General features: G+C 35.4%; 3 protein-coding genes across 5 annotated transcripts; 2 read left to right on the top strand and 1 right to left on the bottom strand.

Annotated features, from left to right (window-relative positions):
• The first annotated feature begins 584 nt into the window (after positions 1-584).
• On the top strand, positions 585-6,447 carry LOC107031619. Its single transcript, XM_027919474.1, has 7 exons — positions 585-868; positions 2,185-2,320; positions 5,305-5,389; positions 5,480-5,527; positions 5,819-5,940; positions 6,036-6,200; positions 6,245-6,447. Exons 1-6 carry the CDS (start codon positions 706-708, stop codon positions 6,154-6,156), a joined length of 675 nt encoding a protein of 224 aa, XP_027775275.1. The 5' UTR covers positions 585-705; the 3' UTR covers positions 6,157-6,200; positions 6,245-6,447.
• A 249-nt stretch (positions 6,448-6,696) lies between these two features.
• LOC107031777 (protein GPR107) lies at positions 6,697-9,396 on the bottom strand. The gene is made up of 2 exons (XM_015233250.2): positions 8,728-9,396; positions 6,697-7,719 (listed from the first exon to the last, which is right to left on the bottom strand). Exons 1-2 carry the CDS (start codon positions 9,215-9,217, stop codon positions 6,908-6,910), a joined length of 1,302 nt encoding a protein of 433 aa, XP_015088736.1. The 5' UTR covers positions 9,218-9,396; the 3' UTR covers positions 6,697-6,907.
• A 2,124-nt stretch (positions 9,397-11,520) lies between these two features.
• On the top strand, positions 11,521-20,052 carry LOC107031404 (phosphatidate phosphatase PAH1-like). 3 transcript variants are annotated; one of them, XM_015232756.2, is made up of 12 exons: positions 11,521-11,771; positions 11,860-11,928; positions 12,162-13,709; positions 13,852-14,447; positions 14,524-14,597; positions 15,243-15,327; positions 16,984-17,070; positions 18,603-18,675; positions 18,886-18,929; positions 19,177-19,305; positions 19,402-19,500; positions 19,754-20,052. In XM_015232756.2, the coding sequence occupies exons 3-12, from the start codon at positions 12,278-12,280 to the stop codon at positions 19,811-19,813; spliced, it is 2,679 nt and encodes an 892-aa protein (XP_015088242.1). In that variant the 5' UTR covers positions 11,521-11,771; positions 11,860-11,928; positions 12,162-12,277; the 3' UTR covers positions 19,814-20,052. The 3 variants fall into 3 exon arrangements, with proteins under 3 accessions (XP_015088242.1, XP_015088240.1, XP_015088241.1); XM_015232754.2 differs by having other exon boundaries at positions 13,840-14,447; XM_015232755.2 differs by having other exon boundaries at positions 11,860-11,932; positions 13,840-14,447.
• The last annotated feature ends 7 nt before the right edge of the window (positions 20,053-20,059 follow it).

Raw genomic sequence — 20,059 nt, 5'->3', positions numbered from 1 at the left:
TAGTTTTGTGATGATAATCAATCCACATATGGTAATTATATCTTTCATATTGCTTAGATCTCTAGTCTCATTGACAGGGATGGCCATAGAGTAGAGTGAACGCAAGGCGGCGTGAATTTAATTAAATTTGGAAAAAAAATTATTCGCACCACGTGTTTAGATCAAGTCAATGTAATTTCCATTGTTACATAATTTAATAAAGTAAAATGAACAATAAAAACACATGACATGCATGTATTGATTTGATATAAATACTCGATGCGCATAAGTTTTACACTTAAATTTATATAAATTGAGGCAAAATAAAATAAAAAATCTCGATAAATAATACCTTAATTTTAGCTAGTTATCGATTATTTGAGTTAATTTTTTTCAAACGATTATTTGACTAGTAACTTTTATTTCAAAAATTTACTTAACTTTATTTTGTTAAGCAAAAATCACTTAATTAATGATAATTGGGATAACTTCTTAAATAAAAGTATAATTTGTGCTCATTTTTACATATATATTCTTGAGTGACATATTTTAGTGTAATTAACGGTGTCGTATGATACTCTAGTGCAAACGACATCGTATTAGTACTTTTAGTGAATTCGTGTAAATTCTTGGGCCGCAGCCATTGTTAACAGAGTCTTCTTCTTCAGTAGCCATAGCTGAAGCTTCACTGTAATCTCAACATTTAGCTTCGAAGTTGTTCCCAAGATGATGGGTTTAATGCGTGTTTTGGCTAAATCGAACCGTTCGATTCAAACGAGTATTCAAAATCAAGGGCTGACATTGCCTCTCTGCAGACAGTTTTCGACCCAAATGGAAACACCCCAGAAGGACAATTCATCTGATTCATTCCTTCGAAATCCGTCTTCTGGTATACATGAATCTCTTAAATATTTGATAAAAAAATGATCTTCTGTTTGTTGGAATTTGTTTTTCTTTTTCAGTAGTTTGTTTAAGTTTTTTTGGTTGGATATGCATAATTCAAGAAATTATGGATACCCTTTTGCTTATTTGTACTTTTANTAAAAAAATGATCTTTTGTTTGTTGGAATTTGTTTTTCTTTTTCAGTAGTTTGTTTAAGTTTTTTGGTTGGATATGCATAATTCAAGAAATTATGGATACCCTTTTGCTTATTTGTACTTTTATCTCTTGTTTTGTGGTCTTTTTTTCCAAATATTTAAGTGTTTAGGGTTTATGGTTTTGGCTATTGAGCATTGTCTACTAGGTAATTGTGTCACTGTTAAAGGTTTGAGAATTTTGAAGTGATTGTCTGTTTATTAGAATTGAACCAATGGTTATTCGGAAACAACCTCTCTATATCGAAGAGGTAGTGGCAAGGTCTACGTACGCTCTACCCTCCCCAAACCTTACTTTGTGAGATTTCACTGGGTTTGTTGTAGTTGTTCATTTATTGGAATTTGTTTTTTCCAATGGTTTTATAAAATTTTTGGATTGTATATGCATAATGCAAGAAATTGTGGATACCCTTTTGCTTATTTGTACTTCTATGCAGTCTTGTTAATTTACCTGTGTATTTTTTTCAAATGTTTGAGTGTTTAAGATTTATGGTTTTGGCTGTTCTGTTTATTCATTAAGCATTTTCAATTTTCCCTGTTTGCTTATTGTTTGAGCATTGTTAGTTTGCTACTAGGTAAGTGTTTGACGTGTTAAACACCTTGAGATTTTAGTTACTCATGGCGATGAAAATATTTTGTTGGATTTAATTGTATTGATAAATTTGTGAGTTTAACAAATCAGTGGAGGTAATAATCATCAATCAATCAGCTATACCGCAATCCCCACTAGTTGGAGTAATTGGGGTCAGCTATATGAGTACTTTGTATCCTTGCCACGCGTGTTTATATGAGTTCACTCTTCTATCCTAATTCGACAATTTTTATGCTAACCATCAAACTACTCCATCCCCTTCCTTTATCCAAGTTCCTAGCTTGTTCTAGTTATGCTTCACGAAGATCACATAGGTGGTGTTGGAGGCAATTATCAACCATTAAAAAGTTATGGATTCCTTATATCCACTTCTTTTGCGTCACTCTCCTTTGTTCCCGCACATGTAGAGTGGATAAGTTTTGATAGGGATGTGAATTGTTCTTTTTCTTTTGGTGACACAAATGCATATGCAATGTTATACGAGGTTGATCCAGGATCTTGGTATTTCCATTTCCCAGGTTTGGTTTATGGGAGACTTTTTGTCATTGGAAAGCATACAAGGAAGAGTGACATTATTAACATGTTAGGGAGTTCTAGATTGAGCCCAGATGACGTTAGATTTGAGTACAACATGAACTATGCTCCAGTTTCAGTGTAAGTTTTCTTTTATGATTTAAGGTTTAACAATGTCTATGAGGAAATATATCTTGTCATTGTGGTTTTGATTTTTGAGCACGCAAGGGTGTGATTTAGTTGTCAATGAAGCTAGAATGGATCATGGATCACGAGAGACCAGGGTTCAAGGCCCTGCAAAGCTCTTGGTGATTTCTCTTCATCTTTCGAAGTCTGAATGGGCAGATTTGCCCGGTATCTGTGTTGGGTACTTTTGTGAGCATCTGATTGCTTTTCGAAGGTCGTAATATATGGACCTCCTTGTGATCAACTTGTTCTCTGGCAAAATTATAGGTGTTAATTTTTTCTTTATTATTTCCAATTTGTTTTATGTTCAAGACATGCCAGTTCTTGCATCAATTTTAAAATAACGCTACTATAATTGAATCATGGGATAATACGTATAGACCTCCTCTAACTTGTCCCTTTTTTCCAACTATGCACTAAAATTTTGTGGGTTCCAATACCCCAAGTGTATCTATTACCACCTTGACTATTGACATGAAAGAGGGGAAGTGCTTACAATTACACCATGGCTGTGAAAGCCAAAAGCAAATCTAAAGCATACAGCCTCTTTAACACATGATGCAATTGACCCAAGTCAAATCTTTCCTTCTTCAAAAATTCTTTCTCCTATACAGAAGTATGAACACTTTTTAGAAAAAGGTAATGCCATCCATGTTTTTTTCAAGCTCCTGCCCATCTCTGCGGCTCTGCCAGCTGCCACTCTCCTCCCTCAATCTATCTCTATGATCCAAAACCATTTCTTCTCTTAAATTTCTATACCGTTTCATCACTTTCCTTTTTACTGTTAAACAACAAGATTATTTAAAGTTATCCATCATTCCTGAGTTCGAAATTTCAACACCCAGCATAACACAAATTTCATGAACAAGAGACGAACCGTGATAAGCTATTGCCAATGCCATCTAATTTTTTTCTGTTTTGTTAATTGTTACTCACAGTAGCAGGACACACCTTCCCACGAATTTCTCACTGTCTTTCTTGCTTCTCCAAACTGAACCGCCATACCCCAGACCCAACTTCCAAACTACAAAAGACAATATTAAATTATAGGCTTTTGGCTAAAGTTGAGCCATCACTACCATCAATGGTGGCCGGGATCATAAAATACATAAATATTACTCCGTTAATGGAGTAAACATGATTTCACTTCTTTTAGTATATTATGTTTTGTTTCTCTGTTTGGGGAAGAGCAAAAAAAGCGAAGCAAATAAAAATCCATCAATGTTAAGCTCTATTAGTATATGTTTGCATGTGGGGGAGGAGAGGAGGGACATATTGGAGATAAATAGAGACAAGGAAATGTGAAGCAGATAGGAAAAATGAAGAGAAATAATACTAAAGAAAGCATGTTTAGGGCGGCGGCGGGCTGAAGGTTTGAAGAACATGACTTCTTCTTTTTACGACATTTTTCATTTTTATTTTTAACTTTTTAATGTTTTAAATTAGAAAATATTATACACTCTCTTTAAAACGCGTGGAAGCACGTATTATTCCAAGTCAACAATGTTAATGCCACATTTATTCAGTCAATGGTCAGTTGTTCGGTCANTATTTTTAACTTTTTAATGTTTTAAATTAGAAAATATTATACACTCTCTTTAAAACGCGTGGAAGCATGTATTATTCCAAGTCAACAATGTTAATGCCACATTTATTCAGTCAATGGTCAGTTGTTCGGTCAATTTGGCGTGAGTGTTCTTAATTGACCAACATTCCCCTCCATCCTACATAGTTGGTCCAACCACCATTTTGTAGAACTTGCCTTTAAGCTCGTCTGACACCTTCTTATCACACAAGACTCCAAAAGTGAGCCTCCATTTCATCCACCCTGCACCAATACGATGAGTGACATTATCATCAATCTCTTGATTACTTTGGATAATAGACCAAAGATACTTGAAACTTTCTTTCTTTTGATAGCCTCGGTATCAGGCCTCACTTCCACGCCAGACTCATGTGTTACATCAGTGAACTTGGAGTCACTTGCACTCCAGGTATCTCTCTTGGTATAGGCAATATCCTGAAAGGATCAATGTATAAAAACTTGACAGGATATGGATTCTTTGTAAAGGTAATCTTATCATTTGTTTTGATGAAGGGTTATCTTATCAGTTGTTAGCAATATTTGGACTCATACTATTTTGTCAAAAGCTTAGAATGAATAACTAAGAGTGTGAATGGTACTGGAACATAAACCCTTAAGAAAAGGGCTTCTTATATATACTTATATAGTTATATATAACCCAGCACCTTCTTAATACATGAAGATGCTTATTAACAAAATACTTTACTTTTACCAACCAAACAAACTAAGGTGCCATTTTGTTTAGGAGCAAGTTATGCGGGAATTAATAATGTAGGGATTGTAATGCAAAGATTTCCGGGGCTTAGTATTGTAGGAATTGTAATGCAGAGATTAACTAATGTAGAGTATATGGGGACGATAAAAAAGGTAAGCGAACAATGCATATTTATACCTTGTTTAATATATAAATTGCACTACCTTATGCTGCAAACCAAACGGCCCCGTGGAGTTTTCAGGATATATCATTTGTTATCAGATTGGATGTCTTGCTTCATTTTTTACAGGATTTGTACGGCAGTATTGACTCGTAGCTTGTGAGTTAATCTGAATTACACCACCAATACTTGGTCATTGCGGGTAACAAATTAGTACTTTTTAGTTTATTCCATTTTCCTAATGATGTTTCTTGTCACAGTTGTTCCCTTTTCGACCAATAGTTCTTGAAGTTGTCTATTTTATTTGCATTTTTTCTGTACTTTGTTGTTTGTTCAACAAGAGAGTAGTCTAAGCTTTCTTGCCCGTTTGTTTAATATATGCTTATCATAAGTAAATTGCTTTAAATATTACTGTTACTGCTTTATCAGAAATGAAAATACTTACTACTGCGCCATTCCCTATTTTATCTAATGAATAGGATGATTCAGTTCCCTTCTCGAAATTCTTATGAGGCTACACTTAGGGAAGGAAGTCGGAAGGGTGGCTTATTCAGAATGGAGAGGGTACTGTTTCAATATACATCTTCTTATTTGTTAATCTCTGGAGGGTCACATGCAAAATTTTCATTTCCTCTAAATTTTTGATGATTATAGGTTGGTCATCAGCAGTGGGACTCTTTGCCACGATACGATGGAAAGACTGTAAGTCCGGTCTCTAGACTCTAATGTTTACTGTCTCCATTCTTTTTTCTGTGCTGTTAGATGGTGGTGTAAGGGCTGATTGATTTTATTCTATATGTCTAAGCCTTAGTCATAGGATAGTTACTTGATATTGTGTTGCCGGGAGGTAACACTTATGGTGTAGTAGTCGAGATGTGTGCAAGCCGACTCTGATGATAGTTTTATTTTTATAAAACAACGAATTATTCTTTTTTCCTGAATGAGGTTCGTGTTTTGAAGCAAAAATCTAAGGATGATTGTTGGCATTATCAGATTTTATTGCAAGGAGTCCCTCGAAATGCAGTAGCCGAAGATGTGGAACGTTTCCTTGCTGGTTGCCAGTATGATGCATCAGCAATTCAAATGTTCGGTAGACCACAACGAGCTGCTGATAGGTATCTAAGCTCTACGACTCACATATCGATGGCTTTATTCACTCGTATGTGTTCTCTGTTAGTAATTAGATGGATTTCTGGCTTATTTGTTGCAGACCACCAACTAGAACAGTCTTTGTCGAGTTCCCCTCGCAGGCTAAGGCAACACATGCATTTATCACGAAGAACAGAGGCTTCTGTCTTAATAACCAAATCTCAGTGCGACTTCTTCAGTAATCTCATCCATCTCCAAGATAATTATCTACGTTTTGTTTCCCTGTTTGCGATGCTCAATTGCTAGGATGTCGATGATGATTTGGAATGCTTGGATTGTGTACCTTCTTGTCCAGGCTTCAATCTTCCATCAGAGAACTATTTTCATTTATAGTAGGAAAAGCTGAGATGAAATTCGAAATAATATAACCTTATCGATCTTTTGAATGACTGCAAAAACTGTACAAGGAGATGTTTTAAGCTTTTGTTTAGATTGTTTGTTATACTTTAAGAAGTACCTTCATGTTCATGATACTCCCCAAGTCCCTTTTATTAGATACTACTCGAACTACAACTTGTTTCAATTAAGCACTTAGACACATGGTAAATTATTCGTATACTACTCGAACTACCACTTGTTTCAATTAAGCACTTGCAGACTTCTAAATTCAGTCCAACCCATCCATTTGCTACCACTATATCGCTATATATAAGTGGGCAAAACTTAGGTGGAACCAGTTTAGTAGGATGAAGAAGCCTAGGAAATACAATAAAAGGGACAGATCAAACAAAATCATGATGAATGAGGTTTATATAACAATTCCATTATACAAAAATAAAAGGTCTGTATTGTGATTTCAAAGCTACTAAACAACAGTGAATTGTAATTCATTCTGGTAAACCTACTGCCATTCTTCCAAGTAAAACTCACAGTGTTAGGCTGAGAACTGTATAAAATGTAGGGAAGAGACCCCTCCTGCATAAGACTTCATAATCACAGCTCAAACTCCTCGTCTTGAAGAGCCAACGCTGCAGCCTCTTCTTCCTCATCATCAAGAACGAAGTACTCATTCCTTTCCACAGGCCTAAACATGTAAAACATGACGATGTAAAAAGCTAAGCTCACTATTTCCTCCGCAGAGTATGCCACCCATTGATACTTGTACGCGGAAATTGTCCTCAATGCAAAAACCACAATCCTTGTGAAGTACAAGTATCCAATCACCACAATATAAAACTGCCTGAAAAGAGTCAACTTTGCCAAATTCCTTGCCGCCTTCCCATCGGTCTTGGAAGTCTCCCTCAATGACCTAATCGACCACACAATGGGGAAAATAATAGCACAGCAGCACACAATATCAACAATCAAAAAGACCTGATTCCATGTCACCCAATCCTTAATAAAAGGACCTGTTTCGCCAATAACAACCGAAGCCACATTAGCCAAAACCTGAAGTGGAATCACAATCATCAACACCTTCTTTTCCCTATCTTGCAAAAATGGCTTCAAGAACGACCACCCAGTACCAATCAAAACGATAACAGTGAAAAGCAAAACCACACGCATGGACTGGAAAATGTAGAACAACACATCCCATCCATGTGCAGTCCCAGTAACCTTAACATAATGCTTATCCTCAGCAGCAAAAAGCAAATTCAACGCCTTCATTACAACCAAAAGTGCCATAAGTCCATGAATCCTATGCACTGATATCCTATTCTTCAAACACACCAACACCCAGACGGCCAAGAAGCCAAAATAAACCAAGGAAAACAAAAAGTACAACGTTGGCAACTGCGTAAGACCTGTAGAAAGAGGGGAAGATTATGAGAAGTTGAATGTGCAGAGAGATTAGAAATACATAGTGAGTAACTGCATTATGGTTATTTCAACCAAAATGGCTTGTCAAGTTATCGTAAGAGATTTGCACAAATAGGATCACTTTCAGGTTTCTCTATTTAAAGTTTGTCCCAATGTAAGGAAGTTTTGCAAGAGTAGGTTGGCAAGGCCTAGCTTACTCAAAGTGTCCCTAGCCGGGGCATTACTTGTTTGGAGTTATGCCAGGCCGGAGCACAACTTGTTAAATGCCTGACCCGGCATAACTTTGAACAAGTTATATCCCGCCCCAACGTAACTTCCACTTGGTCTTAAAATGCAGAACTTTTAAAACAGGAGATTTAAACACCAGCCCTCAAACACCCATTTTTTGCATAATATTTGAATATGACAAGCTAGTAGAAGTATTAGAATATTATCATTTGTTCGAAAGAAACATTTCCATCAAAAATGTTTATTTGGGAAATCATCATTCTGATCATTTGCTTGTGTTTGGTTAATACGCCGTAAGGAAAGCTTCTTTCTTTTTTTTAGAATGAGGGGGTAAGAGCTGGACATTTGCAAAAGAAATGACTCCCACCAAGTTATACTCCCCATTTTGATGAAAAACATTTTAAGAATTCAAGCATATGAAACGAGTTCATGAAGTTATATTAAGCTTTTCACAATTCAAGTAACCAAGAAAATTTCATCAAAGAATATATTTAGTTTTCACAATTCATAAGACACCATAAAAATCTGATTTCATCAACGAAACTAGTAGGATTCCGCGGAAAATGGTTACATCAAGGAAAACATTTCCACCATACTAAACCAAAAGGTCCCTTTCACTATCATATTTTCATATTTTGCAGCCTTACAATGGAAGCTCAATTTGATCAAATGCACAGATTTCCCAAAATAACTAACAAAAGGAACAAACAAAATGAGCAATTTATCAGGAAAAAAAAAATACAAAGTGGGTAATCGAATAAAACCTGAAGATAGATAATCTTTAACGCGGCCATCGAGATTGTAAAGCTCAGTGCGTACATCCATTGAAACTTTTGATTCAGGAGCACAATTGGCGAAGAAGAGAGAGTATTCATTAGGGGAAGTTACAGGGTAAGCTCGATCGAATGATGAATTAGGTGGAGGAGAAAGATCACGAAAAGTGAATAAATGTTGAATGAAATTGGATTCAAGGACACAGAAATTAGGGTTTTGTTGAAGCTCAATAAGGACTTGAATTAGGGATTCTTCAGATAAGAGAAAGAATCCGAGTCCAGAAGGATCAGGGGTAGCTAGACTGGAGATGACGGAGACAGAGGAGACGCTAATGGAAGCTTGACCCGTATGTGTGAACCCGAATCGTTCGAAGAGGATCATGGGTCGGTTATCGGATCGGATCTTCAGTTTTTTAATCTCGCCGGAGGTGCATGAGGCAAGGCAGAGTAGAAGGAGGAGGAGGGTGGGTAGTTTCGACATTTTTTTGGTCCGGCGGTGGATACGGCGGCGATGGTGGAATCTGGCGGCGGAGCACGGCGGAGGAGAATTTGGTAAAGAGAAAGTGAGAGAAAATGGAATGTGGAATAAGATTTACAGGAAATAGCTGTGAAATGACGATATTGACCCTTATGTGCGTTAGATCTAATGTATTAGGTGGGAAAATTTGGGATCTAAAACCAAGAGAGGTCTTTGTTTTTTTTATTTATATATAAAACAATAAAAATAAATAGATGAAAAAAATAATAATATGAATAAATAAAAGACGATGTAAATAACTATTCATTCAGTGTAATTCCACAAGTAAGGTGTAGTGTATACGCAAAATTTCTTCCTATTTGTGAAGATGGGGCAGTTTTCAATGAGACAATTTGTGTTGGTCCTTTTTAATGAAGAAAAGAACGATTTAATAGCAATTTGAATTTAATTTTCTGAAATTGCGATCTTCTAAACTAATTAACGTTGACTTGACTTTTGAATGCTTTTTAAGAGAATGACTTATAAAAACAAAGTTGAAAAAGAGAGATTAGAAAATCGTCAATTAGTCTTTAATATAACTTATATTTGATGATGTTTAAACAAAATAATCTATTAATATTCTCGACATTCAAAATAAGCCAGTTATTAATTTGTCGATATAATCAAAGGTAATCTTTATTTACATAACTAAAACAATAGGAAATGTACATGACATATCTCATTTGTTTTTGTTAAAGGTCTCAATCTGAATTGACATCTCAATAGTCAAGATACTGATTCTAGATTTGGATACATAATAATTAAGACTATTTGATTTTCAATATTTGAATATACATAATCTATTTACATGTACATAAAAAATATACAACTCAAATAAAAATTAATTAAATATTTAAGAATCAATAAAATCATTGCTTGATTAAAAAAATGAATCGCTGTTACTTGTTAGTAGTAATAGAAAATGACTATAGTAATGATATGGTGCTTGATATGCCCCCACCCCTACCGAGACGGTGGTGATGGAGATGTTAGAGGCTACATAAACGGTGGTGATCACGATGGCGACAAAGAGGGGGGGAGGGATGACGAATAATGAATATAATCATAATGATAAAGGAACTAAATGTGATAACATTTAATAATAATAGTTACCAATAGTAGTGATTGTAATGACATGGATGATTGACGGTAAGGATAATATTNGGTGGTGATCACGATGGCGACAAAGAGGGGGGGAGGGATGACGAATAATGAATATAATCATAATGATAAAGGAACTAAATGTGATAACATTTGATAATAATAGTTACCAATAGTAGTGATTGTAATGACATGGATGATTGACGGTAAGGATAATATTTTTTATTATATTCTTAATTTATTACATTAAGTAATGTATTTAAAAAAATACAACAAATTAATATGGATTGGTCCTATTAATTATATTAGAAATACAAAATAAATTTACAATAAATCATTTTTTTTATAGATATGTCGAATTAAAAATTAACAAGCAAATAAAAACAAAAGGTTTATTTTCTTTTGATTTACGCACATCACCTCATAAATATTTTTTCCAATGCAGATTCTTGAAAATTTCATAGCATTCTATTGTTTCTAAGATCTAATAGAATATTTTCTATGTGAATTAATTAAAAATTATAAATAATTAAATTATATATGATCAAATATAGAATTTGTCAATAACTTAGGGATGTATGTGTTATTATCCCTAAAATATTAATTGATTATAATATACTAAAACAATTTTTCATTGGCCAAATGATGACTTCTTATGAAAAATATTAAAAAAATAAGAAGGCGATACTTCTTAGGAAGTTAGGATCTAATTCTAGAACCCCTTTTTCTTTAGAAACTAGATAACATAATTTTTTTTTTCGAAAAATTTCGAATTGGTGTAATTAGTGATATTTTTTCTAAAGAAAATTATGAATTATTTTTCTCTGTTAACGTTTTTTTAGGTGAGCTTATGATATCGTATTTACCTCATGTAGTTTATATCTCTTATGTGATTTATGAATATTGTACACTACGAGATTTTACGAGTACGCATCCAAAGAGTGTATGGGAGCAAGTTTCTTGAGATTTTTTTTTATTATTGGAAAAAGCTTTATCAAAATTAAATTTCCAAGATTACCATTTTCAACAACCCAAATTTACAACAATAATGAAGGTAATTATGTAATTTTAAGAAAAGAGTAAGGGTATAAATGGAATTAAAAAAAACCTCCATTGAAAAGGCCATAACTTATTTATTTTCCATTTGCATATTTAAGGAATGTTTTAATTTTTTTTGGGGCAAGTTGGAAGGAATTTATTGACTCTGGTTGTGTTTGTTATCCTAAAAATCATTCAATTCTTCATATTGTTATCAGTTCAAATTTCAAAGCTATCCTCTTTGTTCTTCTAGAATTTTTTTTGCTATATTTTGAGTGATTTTGACAATTTTGTTGTTATACAAAATATTAGAAAAATCAACAGAAATCACCTACTTCCCAGAGAGAGAAAAAAGAAAGATACCCTCATAATATTCCTGGTATAGTCTTCTTGTTTTTGCATATATAAAATGGAGTAAATTTTTGATATTATTTTCTAATTTTCTTCTATTCGTCAACCCTTTTCAGCTGTGAGATTAATTTCATTTTGATCCATCCATTCTTGGAGCTTCAAGATTTTATTTTTCTCTTCAATCTGTAAGTATGTGATCTTATTTTGCTAATTGGGGTTGTGTTTTCAAGATTTATTTTGGTTTTTATGCATTTTATAGATTCAATTCTCATTTGGGGTTTTGTAATTTCAAGAATCTTGATGTAAAGTTTTGTTCTTTAGGGGTTTTGGATTTTTCTTGTATTGTATTGGAATTTGTCATTTTTGATACTATGCATGGTGTTAAATTTGTTTTTTTATTTTAATCTGTTGCATGCAGGTTTTGTTGTATTCTGTTTTCCACTGCTCAATTAAGATCTTTCTGAAGCTGATTGATTGTAAGGTGTTGATTATTGTGTAATTTTGGGGATATTAAGTTTCTTGGTAGTTGAACAGATGAATGTTGTAGGTAAAGTTAGTAGCTTTATAACACAAGGTGTATATTCAGTTGCTACCCCATTTCACCCTTTTGGTGGAGCAGTTGACATAATTGTTGTGAAGCAACATGATGGGACTTTTAGGAGTACCCCTTGGTATGTTCGATTCGGTAAGTTTCAAGGTGTTCTTAAGGGGGCAGAAAAGGTAGTTAGAATAGAAGTTAATGGCAAAGAAGCTGATTTTCACATGTATCTTGATAATTCTGGTGAAGCTTATTTTATCAAAGAGGCTACTAGTGAAAATGAGAATGAAGAAAATGGTTGCTTGAAGAAGCCCGATAATTTGAAAAGTGAAGGGGATTCTAGTAATCTTGGTAATGGTAACCATAACGAAAGTAGAAAAGATGATGTGCTGTCTAAAAGTGAGGAGGATGAGTATAATGCTGCTGATTTACCATTACGAGATGAACGTGTTACTTTAGGTATGGATCGATTGAATAGAGTAGATTCTGATGCTGACCGAAGGTTCTATGAGTTTCAGGATGACCAATCTTCTTTGGATGATTCGGTTGATTTATCAGAATATGGTTCCAGTAGGTATGATAATTTGGATATGGAGCATGTTTTAGAATCACAGGACTCCAGTTCAGAAGTTGTTCTAGTGAGCGTTGATGGCCATATTTTGACAGCGCCTATCTCATCATCTGAAAGGAACTCAGAAGATGTCGAGTTAGACACACCTCAGTTTCATCTGGGCCCTGGTCAGGGGACTGATTTTTGTGATGATAGCTCAGAATTTAATTCGGGTGATAGTACATGGGCTGACGATTATTTCAGCAATCTGAACTCATCCAAAGTTGCATCAGGGGACACTTGCGACGTGAAAAATGAGAGCACTACAGTTGAGCACCAGTTAGAAGTTTCTGAAGTAGATGGGAAACGTCTTGATCGAACTCCGGAAGATGACCTGAAGAACCGGGAAGAAGATCTTTCCATGAAGAGTACTGTGGAGAGCACATCATGCAGCATTAAGAGGGATGATGTTTTCAAGAGCTGTCTAGAGCTATCTGCATTAGCCATGCAGGCTGAAGATGAGGTTAATCAGTCAGATACGGTTTCTCAGTCGGATATTCAGGGAGTTGTTGAAGATGTAAAGGAGACGTCTCATAGGAGTCCTTCTGCAATCAGTGCCGAAGATATACATCCTGAGAAATTGGGAAATGAAAATGGCACTCATGATTCTGACAGTGTAACCCTTCAGAAAAGTGACTTGGACGTAGAGCATAATGCTTCAGATAGTGCAAGAGACCATCCTTTTATGAATGATGAACAGTCAAAGCAACATGGTGATTTAACAGTAGCAGCAGAGCAGGCACAAAGTGAACTGCAAGGATTCGATGAAAGCACCGAATGTGATAATGTGGAGCAGCAGACTGCAGCTTTGCTTAAAGGTACATAAACTGATTCAAGCACAAGGAAGCGTGCCTCTTGTTTTTTTTTTAATTAAAAAAATTATAGTGTCTCATCTAGCTGTTCAATTTAATTAATTCTTCTTCTCACTATGTTCACACATTTTGTTAGTGATATCTGCAGGAGTAGAGATATCTCTTTGTAGGCACTTGCTTCATGCTGGAATGGGTTCCGCTGCTGCTAGAGAAGCCTTTGAGGCAAATCGCGTTTCTGAGGAGGTATTCAGAAACTCCGCAAAATCCATGATAAACAATCCAAATTTAGCTGTCCGAATTCAAGGAAATTATTTACAATGGGACAAAGCTGCACCTATCGTTCTCGGGATGGCTGCATACAATATGGAATTACCTGTTGACTCCACTGACGTCATACCCGTGGAGCAGGACAAGAACCTAAAAACAGGAGAGGATGATAGTGGGTTGCCTTCAACTCCTGGTCGACGATGGAGGCTTTGGCCAATGCCATTTAGAAGAGTTAAGACAATCGAACATACTAGCAGTAATCTATCAAATGAAGAGGTGTTTGTTGATTCTGAATCAATCTCACCGAACCAGCCTATAGAACAAACAGCATCACCACAAGGAGGAAAGGAATCTCCTCGCAAGCAACTTGTGAGAACAAATGTCCCTTCTACTGGTCAAATTGAATCTTTAAAACTGAAAGAGGGTCAGAATTTGGTGACTTTCATTTTTTCCACTCGAGTCCTGGGAGACCAAAAGGTTTGTTGTGTTACTTGTGGCAAATTCATTAACTTCAGAAAAATGTAGTCTTTTTATTGTTTTGGTCTTAAAACAGGTTGAAGCCCATATATATTTGTGGAAGTGGAATACTCGGATTGTAATTTCTGATGTTGATGGGACTATTACCAAGTAAGACTTTTTGATCATTATACCTCAAGCTGCAAAAAATTGTTAGCCTTTACATACTATCTAAGAGGTTGTCTCTTACCTGATGAGTCGCTTGCAAGATGAGTGGTGAAGCCAAGATTTCATTGAGGGGTTCAAAAATATGACAAGTAAACACATGAAGAATCAAAGGGGGGTTCAAGATCTATTATATATTCATAAATTTCGTTTTTATAATTTTAAGAATGTATAAACACTGTATTTTTCCGCCGAACGTGAACTAACTGCTTCCGCCCCTGTGCAAGAACCTCTATCATGCTAGAAACTTAATAAATTAAAGCCAGTCCACTCTTCAGATTTTATAGGATAACTAGTTTCACATGTCCAAAGTTCTCACCTTTAAGCTGATGTGAGAAACCAATATCTTTTTGTGAAGTTTTCTACTTTTTGGTATACTTCTTGTATACCTGCGTGTTTCTCCTTTCATTTAATAAATTTTAATATACATAATGAAAAAAACTGATTTGAGAGCATAAAAGAATATTAAATAGAACTGTCTGTTGGAACATTTTCTCATTCTGGTATAGTCTTACACTACTATGTACCTAGTAGACCTGAATGAGGACATGCTCTCTAACGTAACTTAACAAGTGCATATTTTATGTCTAGGTCTGATGTTCTTGGTCAGTTCATGCCGTTGGTTGGAAAGGACTGGACCCACTCCGGAATCGCTAGACTTTTCTGTGCAATCAAGGTATTCCTTTCTCTGTCCTATATTTGGACTTCTCTTCGTCTTTAAGTCATCATATCAACTAAGCTTCGAACCATTCTTATATTTGACAACTAATACCTTAACCATGGAAAACACTTTCCTAGACAAGTAGTGTGGCAACAAGTAGCATCAAGTACCACCAAGTGTATTCATTATTGTCATATCATAGTAATTCCTGCATCTTTTTCTATTAATACATTTCTATTATTCATGTGGCAAGTCAACTGTTGTATTGCCTTTGTGATATATGATTCTGCATGAATGTAGATATCAACATATTTTGGGAATTCATGTCCTTGAACATGTTTGCTGACTTATTGTGGCTATAGATTATTTTATGCTGTTTTTCAGATAACTTGTGGAAAAGTGATTACCCTAGCATTTGATCTTTACCATACCTATGCTTAGTGATCAAAATATTTCATGAATTGGATTTGTTGATCATCTAAGCTAGTATTCGGAAAGTAAATTTATCCTGAATTGTTAGTTTAGTTAGGGTTACCTATGGAAAGATTGTCATTCTTCTTTGTTATGTGGAAAGGGTTTGGAGTGGGAATGTGGCAATTCAGGATTTGATGCGTCAGCATGAGGTAGGGGTAAGGTGTGTGTACATTCTACCCTCCCAGACCCTACTTGTGGGATTACACTGGGTATGCTGGTGTATGCTTCAGCACGAGAAAAATGTTGCAGGGTGGCTATGCCCATGACACTTAATGGGATTGATAAACACGTCAGCCAGAGATGAGCAGGAAACCTATTTAACGTATGTAGAGAGGAAGGTAAAACATTGATGGTATCATATAGAGTTTATCCATATAAAAAAATGGGAAAGAATTAAGGTTTTAGTAAGCAAGCATGGAAGAATTATAAGATAATTAGATAGAAGGTCCTGTGTTCAAGTTACCACAACTTTAGATGAAGTGTGGCATGCTAATCCACAGACTCACTCGTACAGGATGACAAGACCCTTATAAGATATTTGCTTAGGTGAGATCTGCAATGTTACATACCTCACGGCAGAGTATTTGATTCAACATATTGGACACTGTACAGTGTGCAGAAGTTGGGTCAAAGAGTAATATATATATAGTATGAACTCTTATGTCTCCTTTCCCTCTTTATTCTTCGTTTGTTGCTGGGTGAGAAGAGGGGGGAGTAAGAGCCAGAAGAAATGGTGGAACATGATACCCTCTTGTATATGGTGGACTATTTGGAGAGAAAGAAACAAGAGGTGTATGGAAAATACTGCAGAATCAGTACAAAAGATCAAATGGCGTTGTATGAAGACCTTCTGTTTTTGGTGTAATGAGGAGGGTATAGAGGATGCTGGACAGATTTTAAACTTTTTCTCTTCTTTATAAGTTTAGTAGCAATTTCTTGAGTTGGTTTCTTTTTTGGGTCACTGATGTAAATCTTTTTGATGGTTGCCAGCATATCCTCATTGCTGAGGAATATAACTTTACTTTATCAAAAAAAAAAAAAAATTCTTCGTTTGTTAATTTTTTGTAGATATGAAGTAGTATGATCGACTGACATCAAGCTGGTTTAATGTTTATGATCTCTCACTTCCATATTCATTGATGTTGAACTATTTTTCTCCATTATTTTATTGATGGATGGGCTTTCTATTGATTGCAGGAAAACGGATATCAGCTACTCTTTCTCAGTGCACGAGCAATTGTTCAAGCTTATCTGACCAAAAGTTTTCTGTTCAATCTCAAACAGGTAATCATAATTCAGTTTATATGAAATACCGATGACACTAGTTTTTAGTTTCCTAAAAGATGCAGAATATTTATTTGAATCTCAAGGGAGCATGTTAGTTGGATTTTCTGTTACATGTAGGACCATTTCTCGATTCATATGTTTCTGAAGGGACTGTCATATGTACGGCTGTAAATTGTTTGGTTTAAACCAAGAGAATTGACCAAGCCAAAAATCTTGGTCTGTTTGGTACTGCTTTCTTGTGTTTTTTTAAATAAAAATTATGTTTGGTTTCTGTTTGTTTTGATTCTCTGTGCAGGGGTTTCTGTTTTCCAACGCGGTTTCCTTTTTCTTTCCTTTTTAATTTAGAAAAAGAGAAAACTGAAATTAGGGGTATGCATAGTTTATCCAGGTATCGGTTTCCTTCACTTCCCCCCTCACTCCATCTCCGTCTCTCACTTCTTCTCCACACTTCAAGGCGAGACTAGAACATGATCAAATGAACACCCTAGAAATGTCGGTAAAACGTTGATAATCTAAGATCTAAACACCAATGTTATTGCGAATCATATACAAAATCTTTTCTTTTTCCAGTCTTAGCAAACATACTACCTCAGAAGGGCTTCAAGAAGCTTTTTCCAAATTTGGTGAGGTGGTACACGCCATAGGCTGTTTATCCCTGGCTATGCATGAAACTTCGTAACACTGATTTTCTTCATTGAATTGATAGTTGCAATATCAGTCCGCATCTATCAACTACCCATCTATCTCAAATTATATGTTGACCGTTAACTACTCCAAACTTCCTCCTTATCAGGCAGGCTTGGGACCTACTATGTGTAGCTTGAGTTTTAAGGTTGCTATGTCTATTAAAAAGAAATATAAAAGAGACAACATCAGCACATCTCCCTTGGCTGTTTTTGTGAATCACAACACTCATTTCTGTGTATTTCTTTAGTCTTGAGAAATTGAGCAACTTGAAGGTGCAACCAAAAATCTAGACAACTATCAAAAATAACAGCCTTGTTATCAACTTGCCTTCCTCACTATTATAATCTAGTTTTTATTCTTATTTAAGAAGTTCCCAGATTTGAAGTTCTGGCTTTATTTCCTGCGTGGGTGTAACATACTGCTGCAAGTAAATTAGCAAAGAAAGAGAGGCTCTAATAGAACTGTTGATTGGTTTGTCAATCTACTAACAGAAAATCAAATAATATGAACAGAATTCGCTCAAAACTCACCAACTGATTGACTACTGCCATATTTACATGTTTTGAGTACTTGTGGTGGTGGAACTTAGATTTAGCCTTTACAAGCCTTTCTTTTCATTTTTATTCTCCATGTTTTCCTGTTCTCAGACCTTACAATTGTTTTCTCTTTCTTTTGTGGGGAAAGGAGTTTCTGAGGATGCATTTTATCTAACACTACTGTGGCTCAACTGTATAGACCATCTTAGGAAATCTTGGATCTGGCCTCTGTTTGCTTGTCCTATCTTGTAGATTTCTGATTGTGCAACAAATTTCACTAACCTGAAATGTGTAAACGATCTGTAGGATGGGAAATCATTACCACCTGGACCTGTTGTTATTTCACCTGATGGTTTATTTCCCTCATTGTACAGAGAAGGTTAGTACAAATTTGCTAAAAGTCCTTTTTTGGCTTTAGTCTTTGTCAAAGTGCATTATGTACGCATACGCCAATTTCACATGTTTCTTGGTGTTTGGTTTCAACGAGAGTTACCCGAAATCTTCAGCTCTTTTGCTGATATGATAAAGAAGGAATTGCCTATATTTGATCTCTAACAAGATTTACCTTTTCTCTTCTATGTCATGGCAGTTATAAGAAGAGCTCCTCATGAATTCAAGATTGCATGCTTAGAGGTTCGTACTCAAAATAGTGATGGTTCTTTCAGGTGTCTTTTAGTATGCATGAATGTATGAAGCGGATATTACCAAGTAGAGATTGTACATCTTATCTGCCTAATCCTGATAGTTCTAAAAAAAATAATATATATATTTACCTAATCCAGATGCTAATGATGCATACCAAATGACCCCCTCTTGGATTCGATCCTTTTGAATCTCTCCAATGGTTTGCCACCTTCTAATGTATTCTTCTACATTTCAGGACATTAAAGCACTTTTTCCACCAGACTATAACCCTTTTTATGCGGGATTCGGGAATAGGGACACCGATGAGCTCAGTTACAGGAAAATTGGAATTCCAAAAGGCAAAATTTTTATAATAAACCCAAAGGTTTGAACTCTTTCCTTTGCTTTATTGTTGAAAAACTGTATGTACAGTTTGTCAAGTTTTACACTCTTGTCTAACATGTTGAAATTGGACTTACAGGGGGAGGTAGCTATTAACCACCAAATCGACGTGAAATCCTATACTTCATTACACACTCTAGTTAATGACATGTTCCCTCCTACATCCATGGTTGAGCAGGTTAGTGCTCGATGACTCTCGTTTTCAATATCTCATCTTTGTTTGTTCTAAAGTAATTATTAGCATAGACAATCTCATTTAGAGACTCGAAAGCATCTGGTTAGACATGTATAGTCATTCTTTTCTGTTAGCACGCGTTATGCAAAGAACCAACTTTTCATTTACTGGTTATCTTTGAGCTTCGACTCTTCTATACAGTCTTTCAACAGGGCCATCTCCATGACATTGTTCTGGATTTTCATTGTAAATGCAGGAAGATTATAACTTATGGAACTACTGGAAAATGCCCTTGGCAGACGTCGATAACTTGTAGAGATTTCTTCCCCTCATACCGATGGATCCACCTTTTTTGTTGATCTGAGAAGTCGAAAAGCTTAGCCGGTATATGTATAACCAACTACCTGCAGTTTCTTTTGTAGGAGAGCTGCCATTCTTCTTTGTTTCTATTATTAAGGTGTATAAAATTCAGCTATGTAGGTTCATTACATTGTACTCAAAAAGGCATAAAGTTCTTGCTCATGAATAAAATTTTACTTTCTATTTCTCTTAAAAGTCCATT

The sequence above is a fragment of the Solanum pennellii genome, chromosome 9 (genome assembly GCF_001406875.1).
Source record: "Solanum pennellii chromosome 9, SPENNV200".
In the NCBI taxonomy this organism is placed as follows: domain Eukaryota; kingdom Viridiplantae; phylum Streptophyta; class Magnoliopsida; order Solanales; family Solanaceae; genus Solanum; species Solanum pennellii.
This window is presented reverse-complemented; position numbering and strand designations above follow the sequence as displayed.

What these genes read in the sequence shown, in the direction of transcription:
- LOC107031404 (XM_015232754.2), top strand. Translation starts at nt 12,278, where the DNA reads ATGAATGTTGTAGGTAAAGTTAGTAGCTTTATAACACAAGGTGTATAT. An exon ending in GACTGCAGCTTTGCTTAAAG is followed by an intron (nt 13,710 to 13,839) that starts GTACATAAACTG and finishes ACATTTTGTTAG; the next exon opens with TGATATCTGCAGGAGTAGAG. An exon ending in TCAAGATTGCATGCTTAGAG is followed by an intron (nt 18,930 to 19,176) that starts GTTCGTACTCAA and finishes TCTACATTTCAG; the next exon opens with GACATTAAAGCACTTTTTCC.
- LOC107031619 (XM_027919474.1), top strand. Translation starts at nt 706, where the DNA reads ATGATGGGTTTAATGCGTGTTTTGGCTAAATCGAACCGTTCGATTCAA. An exon ending in CCTTCGAAATCCGTCTTCTG is followed by an intron (nt 869 to 2,184) that starts GTATACATGAAT and finishes TCCATTTCCCAG; the next exon opens with GTTTGGTTTATGGGAGACTT. An exon ending in GCTTATTCAGAATGGAGAGG is followed by an intron (nt 5,390 to 5,479) that starts GTACTGTTTCAA and finishes TGATGATTATAG; the next exon opens with GTTGGTCATCAGCAGTGGGA.
- LOC107031777 (XM_015233250.2), bottom strand. Translation starts at nt 9,217, where the DNA reads ATGTCGAAACTACCCACCCTCCTCCTCCTTCTACTCTGCCTTGCCTCA. An exon ending in TAAAGATTATCTATCTTCAG is followed by an intron (nt 7,720 to 8,727) that starts GTTTTATTCGAT and finishes CTCTTTCTACAG; the next exon opens with GTCTTACGCAGTTGCCAACG.